The following is a 27711-nucleotide window of genomic DNA, read 5'->3' as shown; positions in this document are numbered from 1 at the left end:
AATCTAATCTCTTACTCCCTGCTCTTTCTCATAAACTTGAAAAAAACTTTCTCTTCAGGAAACTTTGAATGCCTGGATTGCACCTATCTCCACAATACACGCAGGCAGTGCATTCAGTTTATCTTTCATATTATTACTTTTGCCAATCACCTAGTATTGGTATCTTCTGGTTCAGGATCCATGAATGCTGTTCGCTAGGAAAGAAGCTGAAGCAATCATGGGAGTGAGAAATACACTGTATCAGATTTAGATATTTTCTTGATTGTTATAATGAACACTTGCCTTCATTGCCCAAACCTTTGAGTAAAGTATTTGGGATGTTCTGTTGAGGTTGTACATGACTTTGGTGAGGCCTTTTGTGGAGTGTTGTGTTCAGTTTGGTTTCCCTGTTACAGGAAGGAGATTATTAAGTGGAGAGGGTTCAGAAGAGATTTATCAAGATGTTTCTGGGAATAGAGGGTTTGAGTTACAAAAAGAGGCTTTTTTGTTGGGACTTTTTTCACTGGAGTGTAAGAGGTTGAGAGGTGACCTTGTAGATTTATAAAATAATAAGGTGTCCTTTCTTTCGGGTTATGGATTTTAAGACAAGTGGGCATATTTTTAAGGTGATAGGAGAAAGATTTTAAAAAATTACGAGGGGCATTTTGTTTTATGCAGAATGAACTTCCAGAGGAAGCGGTAGATGCAGGTTAAATGTTTAAGTGGCATTGCGATAAGTATATGAATAAGAAATGTTCGGAGGGATGTGGGCCAAACGCAGGTAAGTGGGACTAATTTAGTTTGAGATCATGGTTGGCATGGACTGGTTGGACCGTAGAGTCTGTTTCCATGCTGTATGACTCTGACTGCAAGTGTTTGGACTGGTTTGCATTTGAATACTGTCTTCACTGCTCTCACTTAGTCACAGAAATATCCTGACTTTGCTGATAGTGTCGAGAAAGATCAAAATCTGATTCCAAGTATCACCATTATGTCCAATGATGAGGAGTGGAGACGAAATGTTTTAATTGTTGTCGAGAGTGCACATGAAAGGATTTTTAGATAATACCAAGTGGAATAGACGCGTTTCATCTGAGTCACCATTTTTAAGTAAACCTCATTGCAAGCACAGACAAAGCTAAGAATTTATTAACGATAACATCAGAACTAATTATAGGAAGCGCTTCTGAACGAATTTATCAATGACTTCCTGAATTATATAGTGCAGCCATTTATTGTGTAAATGTTTGAGACAAATGACTTCTTTCGTACTTGCATTTGAGGCTGGCTTGTACATTTAATATATTTGACACCAAGAATATGCATTCAAGTGCAGTTGAGAGATGAACCAAAATTAATGTCAAAAATTCAGAAGTTTCTATCTTTCAGGTTTATTGACAACTCTTTTTCTGTTGGCTCCTTTTTAATCCCCAGCCCCCTTTATAAGCTTAATGTTGTTTTAGAGGGATATTAAAGGAAAGAGAATGCCGGTTTATTTATCTTCTACGTAAAGTTACTCCTGTTGTAATGCTGCACTGTGCAGAAGAGAAATTAAGGTCTCTCTGTCTGCTGAATTACATCAACCAAACCACCACACTAGTTAAGATGCTATGCTACTGTCTGTGTCTGTCTTCTGTTTGTAAATTGTAAATGGGGGAGAAAAGAATAACAATTAATGGAGTTAGAAAGTTACAAATGGGAATTCCCAATAATTTGGAGAATACAAGGGAGGTGTTAATTGAGAGAAAGTGTTCGATCATGTCAAAAGCAGTAGACATGAATGCAAAAGAAAACTGGAATATGGTTGCAGAGGATGTCATTTGTCTCTATGAATTGTATCTAAAATTATGTAACAGCTCTAATTTGATAATCTTGCTCTTGATTTGTACCCCCATCCAGAAAATTGAGTAAAACTAATCTACTTGTGCAGTACTAAGAGAGTGCTGTGTTGTTGAAGGTTTTTTATTTGGCCAATGTTAAATCAGTTGCCTCTTTCCTTTCAAGTGTATATTTAAAAAAAAAATGCTGTAACTTTATTTTTGAGACTAGTAAGCATGACTTCAACAGTATCCTGGTCAACATATGTCTTTTAAGCAACAACTCTCAAAAAGTTTATCTGATCATTATCTTATTGCTGTTTTTGAGACCTCGCTGTTTGCAAAATCGGCTGTCACATTTCCTCGAACAGTGACCACATTTTAAAAGTACTTAATTGGCTAAACACTTTATGATGTCGTAAATTGGAAAGGTACTATAGAAATGAAGATTCAAACTTGGAGTTGTGGGAAAGATGGGCGTATATTTAGGCTATGTGTTCCATATATTTGGAGGGGAAAGGTAGTTCGAAGAAGGAGAGCTTCTTGAAAGGACAGTGGTTTGGAAAATCTTTGTTTTAAGAAGGGAAAAACAATTTTGTTTTTGAGGTGACAGTATGTGCATTGAGTGCTGAGTGAGGTGAATAGTTCTGGTAATGGGATAAAAGACAGGAGTGGGTCCCTTGCACAAGACATTCTTAGAGAGAACATGGAAGGTGATGAGCATGGAGCTACAGAAAGAATTGATTTAGGATGGAAGGAAGAGGTAGGGTGGCACGATGGCTCAGTGGTTAGCACTGCTGCCTCACAGTGCCAGTACCCGGGTTCGATTCTGGCCTCTGGCGACTGTCTGTGTGGAGTTTGCACATTCCCCCGTGTCTGCATGGGTTTCCTCTGGGTGCTCTGATTTCTTCCCACAGTCCAAAGATGTGCAGGTTAAGTGGTTTGTCATGCTAAATTGCTCATCGTGCAGGCTCAATGAATTAACCATAGGAAATGCAGGGTTACAGGTAAAAGGTAGGGAGGTGGATCTGGGTGGGATGCTCTTTAAAGAGTTAGTGTGGACACGATGGGCCATATGGGCCTGTTTCCAAACTGTAAGGATTCTATGAAATTTAACTTCTGGCTGTTGTGGACAAGATAGATGGGGGCAACATAACAGATGCACCTGCATGCATACTTTCAATCTTCATCTGTCACTCATCTCTGTGGTAATTCATAATCACTGGTTTCTCCCTCACCTTTCTCTCCCTCCCAACAATATTTTATTCTTTCTGCCTTGTCTGTTCAATTCTGATCCCTCCAAATATCTTTTCTTTTGACAGGTTTGGGTTTTACAATAACTTTCGATTCTAACCTCTCTTTCTCGTCTCAAGATCCTTGAATGCATCATCACCTCGCCCACATCACAAAAATTGGATAATTCCATTATGTTCTCTCTTTCTGTTGTGGTACTGTGATGGTCTGAATGTGATTCACAACTTGCGTGCTTTGTGCCTTACACAAATCTCTCATTGTTCTCATCAAGGCTTTTAACAGACTTGATCACACTTTCCAGCTCTGTTATTTGTTGGATCAAGCTTTCTATTTTTTCGTTTTTACCTGTCCCAGTATAGCCAATATGGGCCAGTTAGCTCAGTCGGAAGGTTGGCAGGTTTGCAATGCCAGGTGATGCCAGTAGCATGGATTCAATTCTTGCACTGTCCAAGATCACCATGCCGGACTGTCCTTTCCAATCTCCCCTCTCGTCTGAGGCATGGTGGCCTTCCAGTTAAACCAACAACTAGTTGTCTCTCTAATGAGTGAGTCACCTGTGGTGTCGCAAGACTATAGTGGCTTTACCTTTACTTCCAACCAGTAAATTTAACAATGCCTTCTTTGCCTTTACCACATATTCAGCTCTGACTCAAGGAACTAAGTGACCTATTCCTCTTCTTTCTCTATTCCTTCCTGTACCTCATTTCATGCTGCATCTTTGTGGTACCATCCACTGATTGTTAGAATCAGGTTGATTAGACCTCTCCACCATATTCTTTGACCACACAACCATCTCCTTTCATGTTACCTGTCTGAATTTCTTTCAACTATCACCTTACTTCAGTTAGAAACTGTGTAATGTTCACCATCGAAGATTTACATTTATTTTGCATTTTTTGTGACTTTTTAAGAGAGCTTCCTGATCTTCTTTACATTAATCAGTTAATTTTTTATTCCGGTGACTGTTGTGATTGTAGACCAGGCAGCCACCAGGTTGTGCAGAGCAAGCTCCCACATAGAAGACAAATGACCAGATAATGTTTTGGTAATGTTTGAGGGATAAATACTGAAATAGCACCTCAGGAGATTTTTATGCCCCTCCTCTGGAAAAGATTAACATTTTATTCTGAAAGATATAAACTCCCAGTCTCTTGTTACTGTGTCCCTCTGCAATGCCAATTGCTAGGGAAAACCCTGGCTTCCTGTTCAAATTAGGACTGAACTTTTACTAACCCTCCCATTGTTATTTCTACCTTTCAATTCAGGCATGGTGTCATCCTTCATTCTGTTCCAGTTTCCACTTCTAATGCTCTCATCTACTCATTTCATTACCCTAAGACCTTGTTTTTCCTTTAAAAGCCTCTGCTTCTACACTCCATAAAACTCCACTACTTTGTAGTAACTGTTGATCATATCTGATTAATTCTTGCTCTCTATTTCAAACTCTTGCCAGTCAACTTATTGACTCAAAGCATGCTGACATAGTTTGAAGTGCTCCCATTTTATCCAATTTGAATTTAAAGTCCTACTAATATTCAAATGCCTTTACTCATGAAGTACTATCCTGTCCTCTTTGGTTCTTTTCTGTTAATTAAAGAGCTCCTTAAATAAAAGTGTGCTGTAGGAAATACAGAAGTTATAGTGCTCATGGGAAAATCCTACAAACAGTGAAATGACAATAGCTAGACACACAGTTTTTTTGTAGCAATGTTGATTGCAGGATAAGTATTGATCAAGACATTAGGTTACACTTTCTTGTTCTTAAAAACAGTGCCTTGACATCTTTTACATCCTGCCTAAGAAAACAGATGCAGTGTTTGTTTAATGTTTGATCTGAAAGATGGACTCAGCTGGGGAATGAAGAGTATAGATGCCCCCATGAACTAATAAGACAATAATTCTGAAACTTGCTCCTAACTGCTGCTTTTTCACAATGCAAGGCAAATTGTTGTTTTTTTTCCTAAACATTAGCAGATGTTAAGCACTAAAACAATTGAATGTCAAAATTAACTAAGATTAAAACAATACTCATTGATTGAGTGTCAATTATTGCATTGTTAGGACCTAAGCACAAAAGACACATCTAATACTCAAAGCTACTTAACAAGACTTCCAATAGTTTTTGTGTTTCATGGGGGAATATAAGGATCTTCCACTAATAGTCATGGTGTTACAAGATAATTTGTATTTTCAATATTGATTAGGTCCTGAGATTTGGCTGGACTTGATCAGATTTGATTAATCAATATTTATTTACAATATATTTGGAGAAAATTACTATCTGATCTCATTGCCTAATATTTCCAGGATTAGCAGGCCATAAAACTGTAGTCAACCAAACATTTTAAACCAGTTCATTCTAAAGTTTTGGAATGAAAATGATGATGAAGAAATAAATCAATATATCTGCCAGTCATTTGTCTGGTTACCACACTTATTAACTTGAGTATTGGCGATGATACAGCTTGTAGTCAGATAAGAGAATGAAATTAAGGGGCATGGCTGCAATTGTGTGGTGGAAGGAGGCAATGTTTGTTTTAGGATGATGGCACTCCAGCATCTGCAGTCCTTACTTTTTCCTTTCAATGATTGATCAAAAGTTAAATTTCTTTCCAATTAAAAGAAGCAAGTGATAGCAATTTCATATTTTCTGAACATTGCAAATAATTTCTTAGTTTATGAATAGTTTTTGGGTGTAACTTTTATTTTAGATTGCAAATCCATCAGACAGGTTCACATTCTTTGAAACTTATGGCTTATGATTTCTTTCATGGCTAGAGTTACGATGCTAGTAAAGAATGATACGTTAATGTCGCACTTATGAACCCTTCCTGTTCATATACCCATCCAAATACCTTTTAAATGTTATAATTGTACTCGCCTCTACTTCCTCTGGCAGCTCATTCAACACATGCATCACCCTATGTATGGAAAAGCTGTCCCTTGGGTCCCTTTAAATCTTTCCCCTCTCACCCTCAACCGATGCCCTCCAGTTCTGGACTCTTTTTTTTCCCCCACTCCACCCCCTTTCGAAAATACCTTGTCTATTTATGCTATCCACAATCCCCATGATTTTATAAACCTCTATAATGAGACTCCTCCACCTCTGCTCCAGGGAAAACAGCTCCAGCCTCTCCCTATAGCTTAAATCCTCTAACCCTAGCAACATCTTATAAAACTTTTCTGAACACTTTTTCAAGTTTCACAACATCCTTCCTTTAGCAGAGAGATCAAAATTGCACACAATATTCCAAAAGTGGCCCAACCAAGCTCCTGGATTAATGGTGCTGGAAGAGCACAGCAGTTCAGGCAGCATCCGAGGAGCAGTAAAATCGACGTTTCGGGCAAAAGCCCTTCATCAGGAATACAGGCAGAGAGTCTGAAAGGTGGAGAGATAAGTGAGAGGAGGGTGGGGGTGGGGAGAAAGTAGCATAGAGTACAATAGGTGAGTGGGGGAGGGGATGAAGGTCTGGGGGGTGCAGGGGAGAGGGTGGAGTGGATAGGTGGAAAAGAAGATAGGCTGGTATGACAAGTCAGGACTGGCATCAATGTTACCTTCAACAGTTTCCTCATTTCCCCTTCCCCCCCCCCCCCCCCCCCCCCCCACCTCACCCCAGTTCCAAACTTCCAGCTCAGTACTGTCCCCATGACTTGTCCTGACTTGTCCTACCTACCTATCTTCTTTTCCACCTATACACTCCATCCTCCCCCCACCCCCCCCGACCTATCACCTTCATCCCCTCCCCCACTCACCTATTGTACTCTATGCTACTTTCCCCCCACCCCCACCATCCTCACTTATCTCTCCACCCTTCAGGCTCTCTGCCTATATTCCTGATGAAGGGCTTTTGCCCGAAATGTCGATTTTACTGCTCCTCGGATGTTGCCTGAACTGCTGTGCTCTTCCAGCATCACTAATCCAGAATCTGGTTTCCAGCATCTGCAGTCATTGTTTTTACCCAACCAATCTCCTGTACATTTGCAACATGACCTCCTAACTCCTATTCTCAATACTCTGCCCGATAAAGGAAAGCATACCAAATGCTACCTTCACTATCCTATCCAGTTTCAAGGAACTATGAACCTGAACTCTCAGGAGTCTTTATTCAGCAACATTCCTCAGGACTTTGCCATTAAGTTCTGTCCTGATTTGCCTTTCTAAAATGCAGCACCTCACATTTATCTAAATTAAACTCCATCTGCCTCTTTTCAGCACATTGGCCCATCTGATCAAGATCCCATTTTACTCTGACGTAACCTTCACTGTCCACTACACCTTCAATTTTGGTTTCATCTGCAAATCTACTAACTCTACCTCCTATATAAATTTATATAAATGACGAAAAGTAGTGGACCCAGCACTGATCCTTGTGGCACACCACTGGTCACAGGCCTTCAGTCTGTAAAGCAACCTTCTGTCTTGTACCTTGGAGCTAGTCTATATCTAAATGGCTAGTTCTCCCTGTATTCCATGAGATCTAACCTTGCTAGCCAGTCTACCATGAGGAATATTGTAGAATGCCTTACTGAAGTTCATTTAGATCACGTCCACTGCTAAGTGTTGGCAAATGGGACATAATTAATGTAGAATATTTGTTCAGCGTGGATGAATTGGACCAAAAGATCTAATTCTGTGCTGTACATCTCTATGACCTTGTTACAAGGGTCTAAAATGGATCAAATAGTTAAATCGTGTTACATTCACTACCTTTTGTGTTCGGTCTGCCAGCATGTTTCACTTGATCCTGTGTGATCAAATGTGTGGCAAATATGCTCCTTTAAGGTTGCAAGGGCATTTGCTGCTGATGTAATTTAAGCTATGACATTGAATAGCTGGAGCAGTTCTTTATTATGATATTTCATTGAAGTCTGTCTGAATAGTGTGTGCATGTGTAACTGATATTCTGTGCTGTAGCCAAGTATTGTATTTATGTCAATTGATTAAAATAAAATCATACTATTTCCAAGTTGGGTTCAATTATTCAATTGCTTAAAGATGACATAGCGAAATGTGAAAAATTGATGTATATTACTGTTCCACTGTATCCTGTTGTAGAATCCAAAAGAAATTAGCGGTGGAAATGTTACAGATAATTTAACTTATGTATTGAATGACTGGGAGTAATAGGAAGGGAAAGAAATCGGGAATATTAAATGGGTGAACACATGACAAACAGGATTTAAAGTGAAGGAAAGTAGTGAAAAGAGAAATTGAGGTGTTGCTGTGGAAATGGAGGTGGGAAATCTTAAATGTAGATCTGAGCATGACAAAGTAAGTAGCACGTACAGGAAGTTCATTCCAGAGGCACAGATTTTAATATAATCTGAAGGATAAAATATTCAGCTTTAAAACTAAAATACCAGCAATCGCTGGATTATAATAATTCTGGCTACTTGCGTGTCAGTGATTTCCTTCACGCCATCGTGAAGAGCCATTATGCACTAAGCTCTGGAAATCCTCCTTCAATTCTGTTTACCCTTCTCTCTCCTTGAGGTGACTCCTTAAAATATACTTCATTAACCAAGCTTTTGATCTTTTATCCTGTTGCCTTTATTTCTGACAATTTTTGTATCTGATTGCATATCTATGGTACAGTGCAAGCAGCAGTTAAATTGTGAAGAGTATTCAGGGATTCCACATTAAGATGTCAGAAGGTTTTCTTTTCAGTATGAAAAAAAATGACCTCATTGGCACAGAATTAGCAACTAAAAATCCTGTGTTATGGACCAGATCAAACTCCCTCAAAATATATTAAGAAGATGGACAAACCCTAACTTTCTCTGATTTTAAAGGTAAGTATAAAGTGTTGTGTTCCAGATGCAATTTGATTGGCAAAACTACCAGGCCTGAAACAAAACACACTTTACTCAAAATACAGACAAAATAAAGAAAAGAATTGGCTTAATTAGAACTCTATCAAAATGCTTAAAATAACATATATTAACTATTACAATTAAACTATTCCATCATAGTAACATTGAATTGAATTGAATTTATTGTCATGTGTACCGAGGTACAGTGAAAAGCTTTGTCTTGTGAGCAATGCTGGCAGATTACATAGCTAAATAGCATAGATAAATAAATAATAGGTAAACTGTGTCAAAACAAAGACACAGGTACAGATGAATGCTAATAATTTGAGAGTCCATTCAGTATTCTAACAGCAGTAGGGTAGAAATTGTTTTAAAACCAGCTGGTGCGTGTGTTCAGGCTTCTGTATCTTCTCCCTGATGGTAGAGGAAGTAGAAAAGCATTGCCAGGGTGGGATGGATCTTTCAGAATGCTGGTAGCCTTTCCTTGACAGCAGGCCTGTTAGATGGACTCTATAGTTGGGAGGTTGGCTTTTGTGATTTTCTGGGCCGAGTTCACCATTTTCTGATCTTGAATGGTACAATTGCCATACCAGATAGTGATACATCCTGGCAGAATGCTCTCGATGGTGCACCTCTAAAAGTTGGCAAGGGTATTTGCAGTCATGTCAAATTTCCTCAGCTACCTGAGGAAGATGATATGTTGGACCTTTGTAACCAGTGCGTCCACATGAAGAGTCCAAGAAAGCTTGTTGTGGATGACCCTAGTTACCCTTTTGTCCTTAATGTATTTTTTAGATTCTCCTTAATTCTATATGCCAAAACTATCTCATGTCCCCTTTTTGACCCTCCTGATTTCCCTCTTAAGTATACTCCTACAAAGTTTATACTCTTCTAAGGATTCAATCGATCTATCTCCTGCTCCTTGGATGCTGCCTGACCAGCTGTGTTTTTCCTGCACCACCGTTTTTGACTCTGATATCCAGCATCTGCAGTCCTCACTTTCTTCTAGTTGATTTTCTTCGTATTCATGTACTCATCCAGATGCCTTGTGATTGTACCAGCCTCCACCACTTCCTCTGGCTGTTCATTCACATGCACCATCCTCTGTGTGGAAAAAGGTGCCCCTTAGGTCATGTTAAGTCTTTCCCTCTCACCTTAAACCTATGCCCTGTAGTTTTGGACTCTCTCTCTCCCCCCCCCCCCCCCTCCCCCAAGGGAAAAGACCTTGGCTATTCACCCTATCCATGCCTCTCATGATTTCATAAACCTCTATGAGGTCATCCCTCAGCCTCTGACACTCCAGTGAAAATATCCCCAGCCTATTCAGCCTCTGCCTGTTGCTCAAACCCTCCAACCCTGCCAACATCCTTGTAAATCTTTTCTGAACCCTTCCAAGATCACAACATCTTTCCTATATAAGGGAGACCAGAATTGCACACCGTATCCCAACAGTGACCTAACCAATGTCCTGTATAGCTGCAGCTTGACCTCCCAACTCCTATTCCCAATGCACTGACCTTATGAAAGGATTTTTTAAAATGTGTTTTTATTATATGTTGTGTTGGAAACAGCACATTAGAGATTAGTACCCAGTCTTCACACCTGTACCATTCGGTAGAAAAATTCTGTTGAGTGCAGACAGGATGGCTTGGAGGGTTTCTATGAGGTGCAAGATTATAAAGCAACCCTGCTGTGTTAGTTGTCCATTTCACTACGCAATCACATTGAATTGCAAATACTGAAGAAAGTGAGGAGTTAAAGGGGAAGTTCTCTTGACCAGTGTCTAAAGCCCGCAACAGCTGGCAGGAATTGTTCTGAAATACAGCAGATCAGATAAACTGCAACAAGTTTAACATTTTAAAGATGTCTAGAGGTGTCTTCATGTGGAATGTTGAAGAATAGGTATTTCAGTGGTAAGCGATTTACTGGTCATTGATATTTCCTAATGAAATGCACCTGTTTGTTGGCTCAGATCCTGAGTGTTCTCTTTTAAAATCACATTTGGATGTACTTTCTGAAGAAACAGAAACCACGGTAGCACACTCCAGGTGCTGGTGCACTGAATAAACATTTTCTGTTCTGATCTCTGAATTTTTGGTCCTGGAAAAATACCTAGGTGAAAGTAAGGACTTTAGATGTTGGAGATTGGAGCCAAGAGTGTGGTGCTGGAAAAGCACAGCTGGTCAGGCAGCATCCGAAGAGCAGGAAAATCAACACTTTGGGCAAAAGCCCTTCATCAAGAATGAGGCTGGGAGCCTCTGGGTGGGGAGATAAATGGGAGGGATGCTGTCGGCTGTGCAGTTTAGCATCCTGGAAGCTACATATAATTAGTGCACAGGGCACAATTCTTTGCAGGCATTGAGATAACTGTTCACATGGTGTGCCTATTAGATAATAGCTGACAGCCCTCCTTTGGTTCATTTCTCAGTGCAGTAACACTGGAGTCAATCTGCCTGCAGTAAAATGCCAGCAAAGCTTAAACTTGAATGGTCAGTTGTCATATTACTGGTGCATTCTCTGTGACAATGACCAAACAATCAGACCTTTCCTGATGAAGGGCTTTTGCCTGAAATGTTGATTTTCCTGCTCCTCGAATGATGCCAGACCTGCTGTGATTTTCCAGCAACCCACACTCTACTCTAATCTCCAGCATCTGCAGTCCTCCCTTTTGCCTCACAATCAGAGTCCGCTTGTCAACAATATAAATGTTTTCCCTTTCCATTGGTATTCTTGCAAACGGTCCTGATATTTGTAAGATGAAAAGCTTTGAAAGTTTGTATTTTTTCAGCAGTAATTAAGTTCTGCAATACTGCCTGGTTAACTCTGGATTTCAGTATCCAGCTTGGATGGTGGCAGGAAAGGGAGCACTTCAAATCAATGAGGTTGAGCATCACTTAAGTGGTTCAGATTTGTAACCCCTGAAATGTGCTGTTCCTTGGATGCCATCCAAACATGAGGTGCCAATTTTCACATTTATGAAAAAGATTCCCAACTCCACCTCACTAGTACCTTTTTTTTCAGCTGCTTCACTATCTCTAACTTTTAAGATTGCTTGGTCAACAAGCAGTACTAGATGAGCAGAAGTTTCTTACAACTAAATATTGGGAAGGAGAAAGCTATTATGTTTGATCTCTGCTATAAACATTCTTCCACAATTACTTGCTGAGTCCCTCTACTGTCATTGCCCGAGGCTCAACCAGATTGTTGATAACCTTGGTGTTATGTTTGACTTGTGTTGAGTTTCTGAACACAGGTCTGAGCGATTTCAAAGACTTCTATCTTTGTAACATTACCCAATTCGGCCTGGTCCAACTCATTGGCAGCTGAAATCGTATTTTATGCTCTTGTGATATCATATCTTGACTATTCCATGGCACTTCTGGGTAATCTGCTGGTCTTTGGGTCCTGCTTAAGCAAAACCATAATCTTTAAAATTTTCAACATACTGATGAGACTTTCCATAGCTTTCTCACTACCTGTCTCAGTAATTTCAACCAGCGTCCAGGATGTCTTGGAGCGGCTGCAGAATGTTCTTGAGGGGGAGGGTGAGCAGCTTGAAGTCATTCTGCAGGTTGACACAAATGACCTAAGTGGAAATAGGGATGAGGTCCTGCAGAGTAATTATAGAGAGCTAGAAAAAATAGTTTAAAATCAGGACCTCATCAATCATCGCCTCCCGATTACTTCCAATGCCATGTGCTAGTGAGGTTAAGAACAAGAGGGTATAGCAGATTAATGCATGGCTGAAGAATTGGTGCAAAGGGCAGGGATTCAGAGTTTTAGATCATTCTGATCTTTTCTGGGGCAGAGGTGATCTGTTCAAGAGGGACAGCTTGCACCTGAACTGGAGGACGACCAATATCTTGGCCGCCAAGTTTGATAGTGCTACAAAGAAGGGTTTAAACTAGATTGGCAGAGGGTTGAGATCCTCAAAGGCAGGGAGGCAAGTGTGAGGCTGGAAGAAGATACAGTCGTCAGAAATAGTAAGTTGAAGAGACAGGTCAGACTGGAGTGCGACAGAGAGCAAAGAATCTAGATCAGAGTGGTGCTGGAAAAACACAGCAGGTCAGGCAGCATCTAAGGAGCAGGAAAATTGACGCTTCGGGCACTTTTGCTCGAAGTGTCAATTTTTCTGCTCCTCGGATGCTGCCTGACCTGCTGTGCTTTTCCAGCACCACTCTGATCGAGACTCTGGTTCAAGCATCTGCAGTCCTCACTTTTGCCGAGGGAGCAAAGAATGCCCATTGGATTAAATTGCATCTATTTCAATGCAAGAGGGTTGACTGGTAAGACCAATGAACTGGTGTGGATAGGTACATGGGACTGGGATATTATAACCTTTACAGAAACATTGCTGAGGGAGGGACAGGACTAACAGCTTAATGTACCAGGGGAACAGATGTTTTAGGCAAGACAGAGGTGGTGGAGAGAGAGGAGTGAGAGATGCATTTTTGATTAAGGCGGGTATCACAGCAGTAATCAGAGATGAAATAACTGAAGGATCATCCGGTGAGGCTATGTTGGTGGAGCTAAGAAAGGGCTGAGACAGGTAGTGAGAAAGCTATGGAAAGTCTCATCAGTATGTTGAAAATTTTAAAGATTATGGTTTTGCTTAAGCAGGACCCAAAGATCAGCAGATTACCCAGAAGTGCCATGGAATAGTCAAGATATGATATCACATGTAGTATAGGCTACAAATAGTCAGAGTCATAGAAATGTACAACAAGGAACCAGACCCTTTGGTCCAACTTGTCCATGCTGACCAGATATCCTAAATTAATATTTATAATACTTGGCCCATATCCCTCTGAACCCTTCCTATTCATATACTCTGCCTTTTAAATGTTATAATTGTACCAGCCTCCACCACTTCCTCTGGCAGCTCATTCCATACATACACCATCCTCTGTGTGACAAAGTTGCCTTTTAGGTCCTTTTTAAACCTTTTCCCCTCTCACCCTAAACCTATGCCCTCTAGTTCTGGGCTCCCCCACCCCAGGAAATTAGACCCTCTCTATTTACCATATCTACGGCCCTTGTGATTTTATAAACCTCTATAAGGTCACCCCTTAGCCTCTGACGTTCCAGAGAAAACAGTCTCAGCCTGTACAACCTCTCTGTAGCTCAAAGCCTCCAACCCTGACAACATTTCTGAACTCTTTCAAGTTTCAAACCATCCTTTCTGTAGGAGGGAGACCAGAATTGTGCACAGTATTCCAAAAGTGGCCTAACAGTCAATGGGAATTAGAGGAACAAGTATGCAGGGGATTGGGGAGATTTGCAGGAGCAATGGGGTTGTCATAGTAGGGGATTTTAATTTTCCTAATGTCGACTGGGGCTGCCATCATGTTAAGAGCTTAGATGGCGTAGAATTTGTGCATGCGGGAAATGTTCCTCAAGCAGAAAAAAGAGGATCCGACTCAGGAAGAGGCAAAGCCCGACCTACTCTTGGAAAATAGTGCAGGGCAGGTGACTGAGATGACAGTGGGGGAGCACTTTGGGACCAGTGACCATAGTTCTATTAATTTTTATAAAGTTATGGAGAGGGATAAAATTGGTCCACAGGTTCAAGTTCTAAACTGGGGCAAGGTGAATTTTGATGGAGTTAGACAGGAGCTTTCAGGGGTTGATTGGAGTAGTTTGGCTGCAGGCAAAGGGACCTCGAGCAAGAGGGGTATCTTTAAAAGTGAGATAGGTGGAGTTCAAGGTCTGTATGTTCCTGTGAGGGTGAAGGGTAGGATTGGCAGGAATAGGGACCCCTGGATGACCAGAGATATTGAGGCTTTGAATGAAAGAAAAGAGGAGGCATGGCTCAGGATCAAGGAAATCCCTTGTGATACATAAGGGATGCAGAAGTTTACTGAAGAAGGAAATCAGGAGAGAGAAAAGGGGGCACGATATAACCTTGATATTTTTGCATCATCGTTAGCCATGCGTAAGGCCCTGGAAGGGTGCGAATGTTGTGCTTTTATTCAAGGGCTGCAAAAAAAAACCTGGGAATGAGACCAGTAAGCCTAATATCTGTGGGAGGTAAAATACTTGAGAAGACTGAGAGATAAAATATACATGCATTTGGAAAAACAGGGTTGCTTAGGAGCAGTCAGCATGGCTTTGTGTGTGGGTGATCATGCCTCACAAATTTGTTCGAGTTCTTTGATGAAATGACCAGGAAGGTTGACAAGGGCAGGGTTGTAGATGTAGTCTGTATGGATTCATTAAGGCCTTTTGTTAAGGTTCCATATGGTAGGCTGCTGTGGTAGATTAGATGACATAGATTCTAGGGGGAGCTGGCAGATTGGGTACACCATTGGCTTAATGGTAGGAAAGGAGGGTAATAGAGGAAGGATGTTTGTCGGACTGGAAGCTTGTGACTAGTGGAGTGCCTCATGGGTAGGTGCTGGGCCCATTACTGTTTGTTATCTATATTAATGATTTGGATGAGAATGTATAAGTGTGATCAGATGACACTAAAATAGGCGGTAACGTGGATAGTGAGGAAGGTTATCAGAAATTGCAGCAGAACCTTGATTAGCTGGGGAAGTGGGCCGAGAAATGGCCAGTGGTGTTTAATATGGATAAGTGTGAGGTATTGCATTTTGGAAAGTCAAATCAAGATAGAGGTTTCATGGTGAATGGTGGGGCCTTAAGGAGTGTAGTGGAACAGAAGGACCTTGGAGTTCAGGTGCACGGTTCTCTGAAAGTGGAGTCACAGACAGAACAGTGAAGAAGGCTTCTGGCACACTGGCCTTTATCAGTCAGAGAATTGAGTACAGAAGTTGAGAAGTTATGTTGAAGTTACACAGAGGCCGCACTTGGAGTATTGTGTTCAGTTTTGGTCACCTTGCTGGAGGAAGAGTTTTACTAAACTGAAAAGAGTGCAAAAGAAATTTACAAGGATATTGCCAGGACTCGAGGGTCTGGGTTATAGGGAGAGGTTGGACAAGCTGGGAGTTTTTGCTATGGAGTGTAGGAGACTGAGGTGGGATTTTATAGAGGTGTAGAAGATCATGAGAGGCATGGATAAAGTGAATACACTCTGTCTTTTTCTCAGGGTTGGGGAATCCAGGACAAGACAACATCAGTTTAAGGTTAGAGGGGAAAGAATAAAAGGGATCCTGAGGGTAAATATTTTTACATAGAGGGTGGTGCGCATGTGGAATGTGCTGTCAGCGGAAGTGGTTGAGGTGGGTGCATTAACAACATTTAAAAGGCATTTGGACAAATACATACACAGGAAAGGTTTAGAAGAATATGAGCCAAGTTCAAGGGAATGGGGTTAGTGTTAATGGTCATTTTGATTGGCATGGACCAGTTTGGGCCAAAGGGACCGTCTCCATGCTGTTGGACTTTGACTGTATAACTTCCTGATGCACTCCTTTTTAGTTCTCGCCTCTCTCACATCCCAGGTTTTAGTAGCTACAACATTTTGTAGTTCTACCTCCACTCTCAAGCCCTAATGTCTGGGATTCCCTTTGTACAGTTCCTCTGTTGTATTTTGCCTTTTTGAAAATGCTTTTGGAAAGCTTTGTCTTTGACCAGGTTTTTGGCCTTTTGTCCTAAGGTCTCATCATTTGGCTCATTGTACAGGAGCATTATCAAAAGTAATTTTGATTATCTCTTGGCACATTTTATTATGTTAAGAGTACTAAACACAAGCTGTTGGTGACGTTTGACATTTATGTTTCTTAACAAGGTTTCGCATTTTTATAGTTTACAAATATCAGGAATTATAGAAGAATGCAAAGCATATTGAAAGTAGCTGAAATTAACCTTGTTCTCTGCAGCTCTATATAAACTAATGCTATCCATTTCTTTTCCTTACATAGTTTTTAATGACCGTTGTCCAACGTGTTCTTTATGGCCTCAAAATAGAGTTGATGATATTGAGTTCCCAGCCCCTTGAAGCTGTGTTTACAGAAGATTGAGCTTGATAGCAATGAAGAGCATTGACCGCAAGAATGCAATCCAAATCTTGACCAGCCGAGAACGTGGCTCTCAGGAGCTGGGCTGTCAAAGGTGTCTGGAGGAACTAGTGGAGGACAAGACGCGATGGATGCAATGGGAAAGTCAGGTGAACGCAAGCATACTCTTTTTTTTTAACCTTTAATTCCGAACCAACCTGTTTACCTATATTTACATTGCAGCTTTCTTCAGGATGCAACAGCTGTTGATATAATTCTGATAGGATGTGTTTCTTACCTTCGGATATTTCCAGGACTGTGCTCCTTTTAAATACATCAGCTTTTATGAAATAACAGAACCATAAAAAAAATTACAGCATGTGAAGAGTTTGTTCAGCCCACCATGTCTGTGCTGGCTGAGTAGACTAACTGTCTATTCCAGGTGTTCGTACCAGCACCTGGTCTGTAGTCTTGGAGGTAACAACGTGCTGTTCTGGTTGGTCAGCAGCAATAATTTCTACCTCCCCTTTAGAGTCAAAATTCTGTCCATTCTAGCATTATGCTTCCATCAAAGGGTAGTGTGAAAATTGAGATTTTTAGCTTGTAACTTGTGTTATGCTAGATTCGTCCAGGTTTATGTGGGATAACACATTTGTTCCTCAAATATATTTGATCAATGATGCTGCTTGTAAATGTTTTGTTTTCTCGGTGCCTTGTTTTGTCGCTTTTATCTCTGTCATTCATAATTAGTGATTTCCATTAGTGATGGGTGCCTCTCATATCTCACCTGAGTTTCCATTTTCCATCTGTGCAAATCACAAAGCATTCCAGTGGCCATTTGAGTATGATTCTCTTCTTAACTGGCCTTACATGGCTTGCTGTATTGATGTTGGCAGCTGCTTTCAAAAAAAAACAGAACATTGCTTTTAAATTTTCAAGTCTATGGATACTGAAACTAGTTGCACTGTTATGACTCCAGTCTTGGCTGAAATCAAGCAATGAGGCAGGGCTAGGACTTTCTGAAACTGTAAGATTTAACGCTGCAGTGATTTTTAGTGTCTTTTACCTGGGACTTTGTAACTAATCTTTCTAGTGAAGAACCTGAAAATTGGGCAAATTATGCCCAGATTGCTGAACAATGTTTTGTTGCAGCAGTGCCGCAAAGTGCTAATATTCTAGTGCATTGAGTACTGTGATTTTATTCAATGATTTTCTCTTTACAGAAAGTCGAGCTTCCAGATAGTCCCCGATCAACTTTCCTCCTGGCATTTAGCCCTGACAGGTAGCTACCAATGTGATTGATTTGTTTGTAATGATTGATATAAAATCAACTTATTCCATGTTAACTCCTAAATCTATTACTTAATTGTTAAAGAAAAAAAAAGGTTTTAAAATCATTCTATTTTTCATTTAGGAACAAATTTGACAATATGATTTTCAATTTCATGGTTGCTTCAGTGGAATCTTCACATTTCACTGTTCAGGCAGTATCTTGCTACTGTGGTGGCACTCTTGGAAATTCATAGCTTCAAGTCATATACTATAATGCTAAAACCTAACTCTTACTGACAATTTCGTTGAGTTTAGAGACAGGATCTTAGGGGTGCTATCTTTTAGGTGAGACAGTTGATGTTTGCCCATCAAGGTGGACATAAAGAGTCCGATGCATTATTTGAGAAAGAGAGGGATATTTCCCAGCCATGAATTGCCCACGTTTTATCTTTCAACAAACACGTCTGAAACAAAGATTGTTTCATCATCTCGTTGTTTGTCGGTCATTGCTATATGCAAATTACTGGTTGTGATTTCCTTGATAGTGTTTGGTAGTTGTAAAGCACTTTGGAATGCCCTATGTTGAAAGGCATTATGTAATTGAATATTTTATTTCTTTATTGGCAACCAATTATGCTGTAATACCATAAAGAGGCTAATAATTAACAACTTGAATTTTCATTTTGTGTGTAATGGAGCTAAATATCCTAAAGTTGGGATGTTATACAAAATTTCAGCACTCCACATCGAAGGATATATTAGGAAAGGTAAACTTCTTTAAATAGGTAGCTTTTAATAAAGACCTTGAAAGGAGGAGAGGATAAGGGAGGCAATTTAGGTGTTCAGGGCCAAGGCATTGAAAGCCCTGGTCATCAGTGGTGGAGTGAAGGAAATTATTAGTGCACAAAGCAAACTCCTCTATTATTTCTCTTTTTTTTAATGTTGGTGAGAGCTTGTCATTTTGCAAACTTTAAGAAGAAAATATTTCAATCCAGTCAGTATTAACGAATTATGTTTGCATTATTTTAATACCATTTATTAATATTTTCTAATTGGCCTGTTCAGAGATGTCAGCACACACCTCTGAAGAGGGTGGGATTTGAATCTAGGTCCCAGGGCTCAGAGTTGAGGAAGCTACCACTGCACCACAATACCCTTGTGAATAGGTATTTTTGAATCAACCTGTTCAGAGATGCTATTGCATGGTTTCTGGAGCAGATGGGACTTGAACTTATGCCTTCTAGTTCAGAGGAAGGGACACTACCACTGCATCACAAGAGCCCTCCTTTATAACATTTATTAAAGCTGACTTGAAATGCAAACCTCTGAAAATGAAGGACTCTGTAGATTTAATGCTTTTTGTTTGTTTTGCTTTGTTTGCACTGAAAACTTTGCTCTTAAAATAATGGCTTGTCAACCAAACATGATTAAACAAATGCTGACATAGACATTCTTGTAGGAGGAAATATGCTAAATTAGTGAATTCTTTGTGCTATAATACATAAAACATAAACTAGTGACGGAATGAAGTTGTGAGTGGCAAGCATGTATTAATACAATTTGGTTTAAAATGATCTGTGAGAAGTAATGTCAACATAAATAATTGTTGGTGTTCTTTGGTTCAGAGCACTTGCCCATAGAGCTGTTTAACCACTTGAAAAAATACTTTTAAAATGATTATTTGCCCTCATAATAACAAGTATTAACTGTTTCCAAGCTTTTCGTTTTGTCTATTATCTGGTTTGGGTATATTGCTTGTAGATTATAGATGAGACTATTACAGGTGTACTGCCTTCTTACACCAGAACCTAACAGTTCAACACCTAGCCAAAACGTCAATAACAGCTTGACCCCCATCGTCTTTCACTTCCCTCAAGCTTATTTATAATTATGCATATCTCAGTTTTTCACGACGCATGCAAATATATTTTTGATTTGTAAAAAATGTTATGCAATGCTTTCTTCAATTACAACTGAATTAAATATGCAATAGAGTGAAGATCTGAAGTGAGAACCTGTAATTTCCCAATATATTTCCCATTGGATGGAATATCTGACCGATCTGCTATTTTAGGTGACGAAACCTAAGAATTATAGACAGCGGGCATAAACCACTATTCAGTTTGTAAATCACGTTCCAGTATATTTGATAGCCATTTAGTGCTTGACTAATCTTTTAAATCTGTTTAGGACTTTGATGGCCTCCACCCATGTAAATCATAATATTTACATCACTGAAGTTAAATCTGGGAGATGTATTCATTCACTGGTGGGTCATCGAAGGACACCTTGGTGTGTGACCTTTCATCCCACCATCCAAGGGCTTGTGGCATCTGGATGTCTGGATGGGGAAGTTCGAATATGGGACTTGCATGTAAGTGTGAAAACTTAAGTTTGTGCGGGTGCAAGAGGCAGATGACAGACTCTACAGATTAGAAAATAATTGATTGCTCATTGGAGAAAATAATGATTCAAGTGTCAGAAGTAATTAGCCAGTCAGAAGAATGAAACTGTCAGTGCCATGATAGATAACTGCTTTAGTTGTTGGTTAGATTTTACTGAAAGATCCTTGATTGAATGCCAAGATTGTATGCTGGCGTTTTTCTGGCACTGACTCATGGATGACGGCCTTGGGTCACTATCTCAGTGACCAATCGACTTGGCAGGAACCAAGGATAAAATTGATATCCATAAAATGTTGTATTCTTCTTTTTCCAAACTTCTAAATAAATTCTAGCGTTTAACATTGGACATTATAATGATAGTATTATACTTGTACGATAAATGTTCTCTAGTGATTTGCTGTTCTTTCAGGGAGGCAGTGAGAGTTGGTTTACTGAGAATAATGTGGCCATAGCATCGTTAGCTTTCCATCCTATGGCGCAACTCCTATTGATAGCTACTGCAAATGAGATCCACTTCTGGGACTGGAGTCGACGAGAGCCATTTGCAGTGGTGAAAACTGCGAGTGAAATGGAGCGGGTCAGGTGTGTATGCATAAAGATGTCTCTTGATGGCTATCTATTATATCTGCTTCCAGAAAAGTAAATTTTGCTGTATTACGTTGTGAACCTTGTGTTAAAATTATGTACTTTGCAGTTGAGCTGACTATATTCAATCAAAAGAACTTTTTTTTTTACAATTGAAACACTGGAGCATTTCACAAAAATGCATTTCTGAAAGATGTTGCATGAATTGAGGTTTAATGAGAACTTAGTCCTTAGTGATTTAAAAAAGGAATACTCAAAGCAAAAAACACTTTCAGTTTTCCAAATGGCAGTGATAGGAATATAAATAGAACATGCTGGATAAACTTTAGTTTGGCATCTTCTGTGGAGAGAAGAACAAAGTTTATGATTTGCGTGAAGTATGACTTCTCTTCAAGCTTCGACATAATCTGTTTTGGCAGATTCTGTTGGCTGATTTCATTGTGAATCTAGTTTACTTATTTGGCAAGCAAATTGAGGATGAGACAATTATGCAAAGTAAGTGCTGCTTGGAGTATATATATTAAAATAATGTCTTCTAGTTGGGGTGAGTGAGAAATAGTTTGAATTTTAACATGGATCTTATTATAATGAAAGGGAACGAGCTACTTGCAGTTATCTCTGTGACAGTCTTAGAGGTACATTGCTAACTGATTGTTAGATTCATTAATAGAAAATATTTGCAGAATAATGAGTTCTGCATGGGCCAGTTGAGAAGTGTTGAATTATTCTGTAGCAGGCCACTTGTGTTACAATGGCTTAAAATCACCATGGTCATTATTGTCCTTGGAAGATTTTGTAAAAATTCCTTATTGATAGCATCACTTGTCATGATGTGAAGGTGACAGTGTTGAACTAGGTTGGACAAGGCTTGACACCAGATTTTCGTCCAACAGGTTTATTTAAAATCACAAACTCTCAGATTGCTGCTGTTTCATCGGGTGGAGTGAAGAGCAGCACACAGGTCCATAATTTATAGGCAGAGATATCAAAAGATTGTACAAATTGTGAAAGTGGAGTGTCGAGCGGCTGAATAGTAAGTGTCTGCTGATGATCAAAATTTCAAATGGTGTGAGTAAAGCGTCAACAGCTGAATAGCAAGTGAAGGGATGACCTATAATCCAATTAATTGAGGCAGAGATAATTACAAAAAAATTTTAAAATACGGTGGTGCTGGCGACAAACCAAATGGCTAGAATAACATGTCGCATGCCGAGAGTTGAGCCAGAGTAACAAGTAATCCAGGACTGTACAAACTAATTAAGGTAGAGAGCTCATAACAAGGAAGATTTTACAGGAACAGAACAGTGTGGTGCGGTTACATGTACCACGACGTGAACCCAAGATCATGGTTGAGGCTGTTTTTTGGGTATGGAACTTGACTATCAGTTTCTGCTTGGCGATTCTGCATTGTTGTATATCTCAAAGGCTGCCTTGGAGGATGCTTACTTGAAGATTAGAGACTGAATGTCCTTGACTGCTGAAATGTTCCCCGACTGGGAAGCAAATCCGAGTCTGGCGATTTGTAGCGTGGTGTCCGTTAATCCGTTGCCATAATATCTGCATGATCTCGCCCATTTAATATGCCTAGGGGCATCCTTACCTGCAGTGTATGAGGTGGACAGTGTAGGCTGGAGGGATGATCTTGGCAAAATGTTCATTGCAGCCTTCAATAAGTCATTAATGACAGAGTTTCTCCGCTCTGTGGATGTACTGTTGGATCAGCATTTATTACCCATTCTTAATTGTCCAGAGGGCAGTTAAGCATCAACTACATTGCCATGGGTCTGGAGTCACATGTAGGCCAGGTGGCAGATTTACTTCTCCAAGGAACATTAGTATGTTGAAGTCATTGGTTGAATTGGTTATTAAGTCGGCAGTCCAGTAAGAACAGATTGAGGAGTATTAAGTTTCAGTAACATAATGTGGAACAATAGGAGTGACTGTCTGCATGGACTAGGAAAGGTTGCCAAGTGTTTTCCCCCAGAAACACATTTGGTGGCAGTTGGCTGATAGTGCAATCTGGCATCTTAGTTGTAATTTTTTTTTCTTATGTTTAGAGCAATCCCACTAAATTTATAAAGTTTCCAATATCGCTATGTTGGCCTTTGAATTCTTAATTTCCAGATTGCTGATTATGATACATCACGTAATGCTCTAGCTTGATTCCAAATTGTTGTGAAACTTGCCAAATAATTTAAATTGCAAAATTGTTTAATTCACAAAAATAATGGATGCAGTACAGTTATGCTGCCAGATTGTTGATACTTTACCCAGGTTATGTATCTGGATAGTATAGATAGTGGGCAACTCCTGCACAGTCAAGTCTGGTTCTGCATTTAGCTGATGCCCATGTTTGTATACTGTCCAACAGAGCTCATTGATTAGCTATCAGAATCGGAAACTCAGACCGAATGTTTTACTTTTGTCTTTTCTAGATGTAGAAATGTGCTTTGTGTTCATCTGTGTGGTGGATGTTGATTCAATTCTCACTTTGAAAAGGGAATTGAATAACCACCAAAAGGAATAACATTGCAACAGTATAGGGCAGGGAATGAGTGGGACTAGACATGTTGCTGTTGCAAAGAATGGTCTTTGATGCTGTCATCATTTTATGATTCTGTTTTGTCATTTAAGGAGTAAGAGAAATATAAATATCTTATTATTTTGCAATTGAATATATAAACTTGTGCTAGAGATTTACCCAAGATGAAAAAAATGTTTCCTCAATTTCTTGTAATGGAATGGCTTGGTATGTTTTTTTTTGTAGATGTTTTTGAGTTTCATTATTTATTGAAAGCTGATTTCTGAAGACTTTCTCATTTGTACCATCACCGGTTTTGATTTTGTCTCTGCCTATTAAATGCACTTTGCTTGGGGTGAATGATACTGTCTTTGTGTTTTACAGACTCGTCAGGTTCGATTCACTGGGACATAACCTCCTGACTGCAATTGTCAATCCTTCAAACCAGCAGGTGATTGCCTGACTTTGTACATTACTAGTCTTGAATTTTCTGGGAGGCACTTAGTGGCATCAAGCATTGAATTTTGCAGAGGAAGTTGACCTTAACCTGGCTGACAACCATGGCACTACTATTAATTTTAACATCAGTGAACTGCAAGATTATACCCCTGATGGCTATTTTCCAAACCCAGGTGGAATACTTCATGTGTGCTCACTAGGAGAGGATAATAATGATTCCATTGTTGAATTGCCTGTTAAAACTTGATATATAGATTTATCCATGAAAAATAGCAGGAATGTGGCCCTGCAGATGTATTGAATTTATGGAGCAGAAACCCAATAAACATTTGCTGCATTCAAGAGGGAGACAAATGGGCAGAAACAAAACGGAGGTAAAATGTAGTGGAAGGTCATTAAATAAAACTGGTTAACATGTAGATGATTAGATTAGATTACTTACAGTGTGGAAACAGGCCCTTCGGCCCAACAAGTCCACACCGACCCGCAACCCACCCATACCCTTACATTTAACCCTTACCTAACACTACGGGCAATTTAGCTTGGCCAAGTCACCTGACCCGCACATCTTTGGATTGTGGGAGGAAACCGGAGCACCCGGAGGAAACCCACGCACACACGGGGAGAACGTGCAAACTCCACACAGTCTGTCACCTGAGTCGGGAATTGAACCCGGGTCTCAAGCGCTGTGAGGCAGCAGTGCTAACCACTGTGCCACCGTGCCGCCACACAAATATAGTTTCAAAGATACTGGGTGCTCTTTGAGATGGTTAATGGTCCTCACCCTAGATGGCATGCAATACTAAAATAATGAAGCACCAGATGCTATATTGAAAATTTTGTATAACTTCATGTTGCTGAATGCCTGGAAAATTACTCGAGAGCTTGAAACTAAGAGCTTACAGATTTTGGCTCTGCATCTTGGGGAAAATAAAGAGCTCCTAGAATCTGTTGGGAAGAAGCAGTCCTTCCAGACAGGAGCATTTAATGTGAACAAATAATTCTGTTAGTCAGGATTGATAAAAATGCAAGTAAAGTCCTAATTAATTAAGGAGCCCAAAACTTTACTTGGGTGTTGTCTAGCTGAAGTTTTACATAGTTAGAGTGCGACTTTCCTGCTTTTGTACTCCATTTCCCTTGTAATGAAGGCCAACATTCCATTAATCTTTCTAACTACATGCTGTACCTAGGTGCCAACTTTTTGCCATTTATGTACAAAGGCACAGTCCTGTTTCTGCATTTTTTAAAAAAGCCGATTTTTCTATTCTTTCTGCCAAAATGAGCAATTTTTTCACATTATACTCCACTTGCTAATGTTTTGCCCACTCTTTTTGCAAATCTACTTGTAATGTATTCATCTACTCTACACCCATTTCCAGACTTTGTGACCTTTGAAAACATTATTTTCCTACCTATTTCTGTAACATTAAGTTTAGCTGTAACATGGTCTGTCCCATCATCAAAATCAAGATTGCGAACCATAAATTGTTGAGGCCCAACACTGATCCCTTTTCATTCCACCTCTTCCAGTTTGCCAATCTGAAAGTGACCTATTTATTCAGAATCCTTGCTTCCTGTTTCTTAACTAATGGTGGCTCAGTGGTTAGCACTGCTGCCTCACAGCACCAGGGTCCAAGGCTCGATTCTAGCCTAGGGTGACTGTATGGAGTTTGCACATTCTCCCCTTTTCCGTGTGGGTTTCCTCCGGGTGCTGCAGTTTCCTCCCACAATCCAAAGATGTGCAGGTTAGGTGAATTGTTCAAACTAACTTGCCCATAATCAGGGGTGAATATGGGGAATGGGTGGGTTACACCTCGGAGGGTCGGTACGGACTTGTTGGGCTGAAGGGCCTGTTTCCATACTGTAGGGTATCTAATCTTATCAAAAATTTTCTACTCAAACTAAGAGATCATCCCCAACGCCATGAGCTTTTCTCTTGTGCCGTAAACTTTTATGTGGCACTTTTTATGGTATGCCTTTTGGAAATATGAATATGCCACAATTACCAGTCCCCTTTGTCAACTCTTTTATGTACTTGTAGAGTTTTTATATTCCCTTTTGCTAGTTTTCTTTCATATTCCACTTTCTCCCTGAAACTTTGGTCATCCTTTGCTGGATTTAGGATGCTGATGCTGTGAATCTTTGTCTTTTCCAGACGTGGGTAACCTATTGACTTTTCTGCCAGTTAAAAAATAACAGGTTTCTAATTGTAACCAAGATCTTCCCATTCATGCGCCAAATCCAGGCACCAGCTATCCCTGCAAAACAACCCTTCTTCCCTAAAACTTGCCCTCGCCTTACCTGTGCCAGTTTATTTTTTCTAGTGCATTTTGATGGTGTTCATTTCATTTCTGCTGCATGTTGGCCTCATTTTGCTGCAGACACTAGGAGCACAGGCATTGTTTTAAAGGTCAGAGGTTGAGAGTGTCACTTAAGTAACATGTTCTGGGAACACAGTGGCATAGTGGGAGTGCTACTGGATTAGTAATGAACTTCATGTTCACATTCTGGGGATGCAGCTTTTCTCCATTAATTCAATTAAAAATACTAAAATTATTTTTTAAAAAAACTAGTCTAATGGTAACTATGTAGCCACTGGTGATTGCTATCAAAACCTACCTGGTTCACGAATGTCCTTTTTGGGAAGAAAGTCTGCCATCCTTGTCTTGTCTGACCTATATTTGGGTTCAGAACCAGGATAATGTGGCTGACTCTTGATTCTCCCCTGGGTCAACTAGAATAGACGATAAATGGTGTTCTAGCCAGTGACACCCACATCTGATAAACTAATGTTTTAAGAAAAAAGGAAGTTGGAGATTTGTAGAAGGCAGAAGGGACCCACTGAAAAATATAGGTCATGAGCAATATGTTGGATATTGCTATCATCTACAGGTTTTAAAATGTGCAAGGAGGAAGATAATCAAAGGAAGAGTAAAAGAAATTCAGGCAGTTGCAACTGAAGGCAAAGTTTTATTTCTCTGAACAGTGCCATCGGAGGTCAACTGTTCTGGTGACTTTTTTAAAAAAGTAAATGGTCTCCTGTTGGATGAAGAAACGTTATAATTTGCCTACATTTCAAGTAAATACTTGTTCAGGTCTGATGGACCATAATGTATTTAATCTACAAATCATAGGAAACAATTTGTTGAATCGGGTGGTTTATGCTCAATATTTTCCGTGCACATTTTTTTTTTTGAAAATATCCCTTCAGAAGCTATTATTTGAAGGTGCACTTTTAATTATGTGCACATTTGAGCAAATCCGACATTGTTTTATTGAGTATTGAATACTTGAGACACTTGTTGATTTATTACAAATTTACAGGTATGAAATTGCGAGGGCATCAAAGCTGCAGCTTGCTTGTGCACCGTTGGAGATGGAAAGTTGAAATCAAGACTGTAATTATTAAAATTAAACTTTAGCCAAAGTTTGCTCGATTTGATCAGCATTCTGTGACATTTTGCTACTTGCTTGTGATGCTAAGCACACCTGATTTTTATTTGGGCCCTGTGAAATTCACAACTTAAGTGCACTGGAGTTTGATCTGTGTGTTTTATTACTGCACCAACTTTGCTCAAGAGTGCTCATAAAATCCCTTTGTTTCTTTTCAAATAACCTTTTGAACTGATGTGCATGATCATCTCTTAAGCTACTATGTTACATGGTGTTACATTTAGAGGTAAAGCCATTTCTGATCACTTTGT

General features: G+C 39.8%; 1 protein-coding gene across 4 annotated transcripts in view; it reads left to right on the top strand.

Moving 5' to 3' along the window:
* LOC132824364 (activating molecule in BECN1-regulated autophagy protein 1-like) overlaps nucleotides 1-27711 on the top strand; it is a 446197-nt gene that overhangs the window by 15050 nt on the left and 403436 nt on the right. For all 4 annotated transcript variants that reach the window (XM_060838755.1, XM_060838754.1, XM_060838752.1 and 1 more), the window contains 5 exons: nucleotides 16691-16935; nucleotides 17989-18047; nucleotides 20228-20411; nucleotides 20852-21024; nucleotides 23933-23999. In XM_060838755.1, the coding sequence (XP_060694738.1) occupies nucleotides 16801-16935; nucleotides 17989-18047; nucleotides 20228-20411; nucleotides 20852-21024; nucleotides 23933-23999 (618 nt within the window). In that variant the 5' untranslated portion in view covers nucleotides 16691-16800. The remainder of the gene's footprint in view (nucleotides 1-16690; nucleotides 16936-17988; nucleotides 18048-20227; nucleotides 20412-20851; nucleotides 21025-23932; nucleotides 24000-27711) is intronic.

This window comes from Hemiscyllium ocellatum, chromosome 18, assembly GCF_020745735.1.
Source record: "Hemiscyllium ocellatum isolate sHemOce1 chromosome 18, sHemOce1.pat.X.cur, whole genome shotgun sequence".
NCBI lineage: Eukaryota > Metazoa > Chordata > Chondrichthyes > Orectolobiformes > Hemiscylliidae > Hemiscyllium > Hemiscyllium ocellatum.
The sequence above is the reverse complement of the archived record's forward strand: the minus strand, read 5'-3'. Positions and strand labels throughout refer to the sequence as shown.